The sequence below is a fragment of the Piliocolobus tephrosceles genome, chromosome 15, assembly GCF_002776525.5.
Source record: "Piliocolobus tephrosceles isolate RC106 chromosome 15, ASM277652v3, whole genome shotgun sequence".
NCBI classification, from domain to species: Eukaryota; Metazoa; Chordata; class Mammalia; order Primates; family Cercopithecidae; genus Piliocolobus; species Piliocolobus tephrosceles.
In genome coordinates this window covers 70,040,241-70,046,661 of record NC_045448.1, presented here as the reverse complement: position 1 = coordinate 70,046,661, position 6,421 = coordinate 70,040,241, and the positions used below count along the sequence as shown (strand labels likewise).

At 47.1% G+C, this 6,421-nt stretch overlaps 1 protein-coding gene across 9 annotated transcripts in view; it reads left to right on the top strand.

Moving 5' to 3' along the window:
• The first annotated feature begins 1,496 nt into the window (after window positions 1–1,496).
• NFU1 (NFU1 iron-sulfur cluster scaffold) overlaps window positions 1,497–6,421 on the top strand; it is a 43,421-nt gene continuing 38,496 nt past the window's right edge. Inside the window, exon 1 of one of the 9 annotated variants that reach the window (XM_023224000.3) lies at window positions 1,497–1,768. In XM_023224000.3, the coding sequence (XP_023079768.1) occupies window positions 1,707–1,768 (62 nt within the window). In that variant the 5' untranslated portion in view covers window positions 1,497–1,706. Of the gene's footprint in view, window positions 1,859–1,883; window positions 2,030–6,421 lie in introns of those variants that run through there. The other 8 variants (XM_023223999.3, XM_023223995.3, XM_023223997.3 and 5 more) reach the window with 8 other exon arrangements.

Below are 6,421 nucleotides of genomic sequence, written 5' to 3'. Positions count from 1 at the left end.
TCCAGGCTGGGGTAAGCTGCAGGCCTGAAACGCACCCACCCTCTTAGATGTGTCTCCCGGCCATAGAAATTACTAGGGTTGCTTGGGTGTGGCCTCAACATGTTCAACAACCTGTTTCCATTCTAGAAACCAGTCCTCTGTCTTCCAGAACAGTGATTCTCAAATTTTAGCTGGCATCAGAATCCCAGGAAAGGTTTGTTAAAACATTACTAGGCAGGGCGAGGTAACCTAAGAGCTTTTGGAGGCCCAGGCAAGAGGGATCACTGGAGGCCAGCGGAGTTCAAGAGCAGCCCAGGCAACATAGGGAGGCCTTTTCTCTACAAAAATACTACTATTACTACTACTACTACTACAACAACTACTACTACTACTACTACTACTACTACTACTACTACTAAAAATAGCCAGGCACGGTGGCTCACACCTGTAATCCCAGTGCTTTGGGAGGCTGAGGCTGGAGGATGAATCACTTGAGCCCAGGAGTTGGTTTTGGTGAGCTATGATTGCACTCCTGCTCTCCAGCCTGGGCCACAGAGATAGACCCTGTCTCTAGAAAAATAAAAAAATAAAAAAACAAGTAACAAAAAGATTTCTAGTCTCCACCTATACAGATTGTGCCTCAGTTAGTATAAAGTGGGGCCCAGGATTTCTTTTTTTTTTTTTTTGGTTGAGACAGAGTCTCACTCTGTTGCCCAGGCTGGAGTGCAGTGGCCGGATCTCAGCTCACTGCAACCTCTGCCTCCCTGGCTCAAGCAATGCTCCTGCCTCAGCCTTCCAAGTAGCTGGGACTACAGGCACCCCCCACCTTGCCCGGCTGGTTTTTTTGTATTTTTTTAGTAGAGACGGGGTTTCACTGTGTTAGCCAGGATGGTCTGGATCCCCTGACCTCGTGATCCGCCCGTCTCGGCCTCCCAAAGTGCTGGGATTACAGGCTTGAGCCACCACGCCCGGCCGGGGCCCAGGATTTCTAACGTGCATTTCCAACGTGTTCTGCTTTTTTTGGCCCCAGTCTGCACTTTGAGAACCGTTGTCCTAGAGAAAACTGAACACTCCAGGAAGGTTCTGGAAGAACAGGAATGGGCTTTGGCACTCTGCTCTGGAAACTAGTCAAACGCTCATGTTAATCCAGAGAAGGGCAGCACTGTGCCAGATATGTCCTCTGTGAGGGTTGGTCCAAGATGACAGAAGCGGCAGGCGACAAGCACAGCTATGAGGAAGGGTTAGACACAGGTCTACATCAGACCCATGGGAAAAGGACAGGAGAAATGCGAGAACCTTTGAGAGGGAATGCTCTGGGGTGTCTTTGGGGGCAGTCACTGAGCTGGGCCTGGAGGATGAGTAGGGTCCTACACGAGGGAATGGGTCAGGTTTAGGGACGGAGAACAGCATTCGCAACCGCAGCACCACCACCAGCTAAGAAACCAGCCAGCAGGGAAAGCAAAGTACGGAAACACGCATGCGTTTAGGGTGCTGCGTGAATTAACCAGGCGCCGGCGCAAAGAGCAGAGGTTTCCCGGCCTGTCTTGGTCAGGGTGACGCAGTAGGCTGCAAACCTGGCGGTGTAGGCCACCGCTCTTAGCCGCAGCAGAGCCGCCCGCAGCCGGTAGGGTGGGCTCTTCCAAGTGCCCGCCCAGCTATCGGTCAGCCTGCGCCTGCGCAGATCTTTTGTGGTGCTGTCGGGGAGACCCTGCGCACTCCGGAGTAAGATGGCGACCGTGGCCAGGCGGGGCTGGGGAACTGCGGCTGTTGCCGCGGGGCTGCGCAGGCGGTAGGTGAAGAGCCTGGAGCTCCGAATAGGTGTTCCGTTGGGCTTAGCCAGCGGAGCGGTCGCCGCCTTGCAGACCCTCTCTCGAGGCGGGTGGGTAGTGCATCTGATGGAGCCGGCGGGTCCGCCCTGTCGCCGCAGTTGGGGGTGAGCCCTGAGGTGTATGGCCGTCGGTGCGAGAGCTCGGCGCTTCTGTGTCCTAATCCGGGCGGACTCTGCGGAGCTTGGTCTCAGGCTTAGAGACCCAGTGCTGGAGTCTCTGCGGTATGGAAGCTTGTAGAGACTGGCTGTAGAGCCAGAACGGAGGAGCTGTTTTTAAATCCTGTGCCTCTCCCGCTCCCAGGCCCTTTACCAGGTGCATTCCCTCCTCTTCTAAACAGAATCAGAATGTCACACAGAAGGGAAGAAAATACCTTGTCTCGTTTCCTCATTTTCCCAGTAAGACCCTGAAAGAGGAGGTAACATGTCCGAGGTCACACAGTTTCTAAGTGATGGAACTCCGACGAGAATTCAGACCCCTAGATTCCCTGCACCCGTCACCATTAAGCCCACTCTGTTCCCTTGTTTTTCCCCCTTCCCTGAGCCGTACCTTTGAGTTTCAAAGACTTCTGTGAACATTGCTAAGAGGACATTTATGTAGGTGTACCTTAATTTTACGTCTGGAGAAAATGGCCTACAAGAGTTTGCCCTCTTGAGTATTTGACATTTTAGTGTTAATGGTGCTCTTGAAGTTTAAATGTATATCCTAAAAAGATTTAAGTTGGTAGAATTTTTTGTTAGTTACCTCCTGTGTTTAAGTAGATGTCTTCCTTGAATAATGTAATCCACTCTTAGTTTAAAAACAACAAGACTTTAAACCTGTATGTCGGAATATGCTTCCTCTATTCATTTTGCTGCCTTTTCCCTGGGCTGAAGGGATAAGAATATTATTCTTCTAGTGTATTTCCAAATTCCAGAGTATTCACAGATTTAGATACTGAACTATAGAAAAAGGCATTTTTACTCCAAACCTTGAACTTCGCTCAATTCGTAATTATTGGGCACCAGTTAAATAATGGTAGCAGCTGCCATTTATTGAGCACTTACTGCATGGCCTGGCACTGGTTTAAGCACTTTGCATGGATTCTCTGGATTCTTTATGAGGTAACTGCGAAATTAATCTCGTTGTAGAGATGAAGAAGTGAGGCCATTGTGCTAGCAGCTGGAAATGAAGATAGTTTCTCCCCTTAATGAGTATGCAGTCTAGCAAGAAAAATACGTTAACAAATAATGACAAAGTCATGAGTGCTGTAATAGATTCATATAATTTAAAGTGGTGTGCCGGGCGCTGTGGTTCATGCCTGTAATCCCAGCAAGCACTTTGGGAGGCCAAGCCAGGCGGATTGGCTGAGGTCAGGAGTTCGAGACCAGTCTGGCCAACATGGTGAAACTAAAAATACAAAAAAAAAAAAAAAAAAAAAAAAAAGAAGAAGCCGGGCTTGGTAGTGTGTGCCTGTAATCCCAGCTACTCGGGAGGCTGAGGCAGGGGAATTGCTTGAACCAGGGAGGTGGAGGTTGCAGTGAGCCAAGATCACGCCACTGCACTTTAGCCTGGGCGACAGAGCGAGAACAGCGAGAGTATTTCCATCTCAAAATAAATAAATAAAGTAGTGACAGCTCTTACTGTGATCAACACTGTTTGGAGCTAGTGTGGGGAGTGGCAGTCAGAACTTCACAGATTATTTGATTCCCATTCAGTGTTGATTCCATTGTTCTCTTGAATCCTCGGTTCCAATCCTTTTATCTCTCCAATAGCGTCTAAGAAACTATGTGGGTTACAGTCCCACAGTATCCCAGTAAAGTAGTCTTTTGCTTATCAATGGCATATAATGATTACCGAAGGTTGGAAAAAGTTAATCTGTATTATATTAATACTTAAGTGGTGCCCACTTATTCTTTTCCACAAGAAGAATTCCAGTGTTGGTAGAGAAAAAAATGTGACAGCCCCTGTTGCTTCTTGCCTATTTTAAGCAGCAAATAATTAGATAAATGTGATCTTGTGTATGATCACAATTTTTGCCTTTGCAAAACATTTTAACAGAAAATGATGACAGCGAAAGACCGTTCTAACCAACCAGCATTTTGCCTTTAACCTCTAGACTGCCCATTCCCAGGCTTGGGCCAAGCTAACTTTGGGAGACATTAAGTTTATAGTTTAAATGATAATAGCCCTTTCCCAAAATTAAACCACCTTTATAAGGCTAATGAAAGACCATTGGGTTTGGAGGATGAGAGGAGCCTGAATTCTGCTAAGGTGTAGATATAAATGATTACCAGCCATTATTCTGGAGGTCATAAGAGTTGCAACTTCCCCAATTACTCCTGCAGAAAACATCACTCTTGTAGAACCTAAGATTAGCCTGTTCAGGTTTTTGCATTTCTGACTGGTTCTGTGGCTCCACCCATAAACGGACTGAGCACTCAGGAGGACTATTTTCCACACCCCTATGATTGCATCCCCAACCAATCAGCAGCACCCGTTCCCTGGCCTGCCAGTTTATCATTGAAAACCCCTAGACTCAGATCCAGAGAGACTGACTGCTGAAACTCCAGTCTCCCTTTCAGCTGGCTCCGTGTGAATTAAACTATTGCAAATTCCCTGTATTGATGAATTAGCAGTATCTGAACCCATTGGCAATTATAAATGACTCTTGTGCTTAAAATTTTCTATGACTCCTATGAAGTGGCAGTTGTAATGGAGAGCGATGATATTTTCAAGTAAACTGGATTTTAAAGTAAATTGCATTAGGATTTTAAGAATTTTCACTACTAAAGTCTCCTTTTACTTCCTTTTCCAGTAATATTTGCTTTTCTTTTCTTCCTTTGTTTTCAGTTTGTCAAAGCCATCAAAAATAGCCAATTATGTTTTCTCTATAAGAGTAAAGTAAAGTTAGAGACCGGGCGTGGTGGCTCACGCCTGTAATCCTAGCACTTTGGGAGGCCGAGGCGGGTGGATCATGAGGTCAGGAGTTCAAGACCAGCCTGGCCAAGATGATGAAACCTGTCTCTACTAAAAATGCAAAAATTAGCCGGATGTGATGGTATACACCTGTAATCCCAGCTACTAGGGAGGCTGAGGCAAGAGGATTGCTTGAACCCAGGCGGTGGAGTTTGCAGTAAGCTGGGATCGCATCACTGCACTCCAGCCTGGGCAACAAAGTGAGACTCAATCTCAAAAAAAAAAAAGGACGTGCCCAGCCACGGTGTCTCACGCCCGTAATCTCAGCACTTTGGGAGGCCGATGCTGGCAGATCACCTGAGGTCAGGAGTTCGAGACCATCCTGGCCAACATGGTGAAACTCTGTCTCTACTAAAAAATTCAAAAATTAGCCAGGCATGGTGGCAGGCACGTGTAATCTCAGCTACTCGGGAGGTTGAGGCAGGAGAATTGCTGGAACCTGGGAGACGGAGGTTGCAGTGAGCCGAGATTGTGCCATTGCACTCCAGCCTGGGCCAACAACAGCGAGACTCCATCTCAAAAACAAAAAGGACAATAGTATACTTTTTTTTTTTGGAGATGAAGTCTCGCTCTTTGGTCCAGGCTGGAGTGCAGTGGTACTATCTCAGCTCACTGCAATCTCCACCTCCCAGGTTCAAGTGATTCCTCTGCCTCAGCCTCCCAAGTAGCTGGGATTACAGGCGCCCACCACCACTCCCAGCTAGTTTTTGTATTTTTAGTAGAGACGGGGTTTCACCATGTTGGCCAAGCTGATCTCGAACTCCTGACTTCAGGTGATCCACCCGCCTTGGCCTCCCAAAGTGTTGGCATTACAGGTATGAGCCATCACCCCCAGACCAATAGTATACTTTCTTTGAGATTTTTTGAAGTATTGAAATACTTTTCAAAACAGGTAATACATGTTATCTTGAGAGAGGGAAACGTGGTAAGGGACAGGAAAGGAGGGAGACTTTCACTATATATGCTTTTATCCTTATCAGTTTTGAACCATGTGACTCTATTGCCTAATTCTAAATTTTTTTAAAAAAGAAAAAAGCTTATAGTTGTCTTAATTTAATGTAATTTAATTTAGGAGAGCTAAGTAATTAAACATGAGACCAAAGTACATAAGAAAGCGGCAGCCCCTTTATTGCAAGTATGTACAGGCTCTCGGGCGAGGTTCTCCAGTCCTTGGGTATGGGGCCAGGGAAGTCGCGCAGGCGCTCTAGGGTGAGGTTGGTGAGGTTCTCGGGTCCACGAATGCTGGGGCAAGAAGTCATGCCGGTGGGTGCCGGCAGCGGACTTTTATGCATTGGTACTGGAAGGGGGCGGGCAGTGGGCGGGATAAGGGCGTGATAGGGGTGTCTCCATAGGCGTGGCCGGGTAAGTTTCGATCTCTTCGGATTGACTTCACCTGGCGCATGCTGGGTTGATCTGCATCTTCCCCGGCGCGGGCTGCATTGGGAAAGTTGGTGAGGAAGAACCCGGAAGCAACATGGATTGTGCCTTCTTGTTCACCTTCCTCCATCTTGTCCTTTGTCCCTCACCCAAACAATAGTTATTTGCTTCCTTTGTGCATAACCAAGAGTCTGCGACTATGGGTTATAAATTACTAATGTAGATACAATTCTGTTTCTTGTTTTTTTTTTTTTTTTTTTTTGAGACGGAGTCTCGCTCTG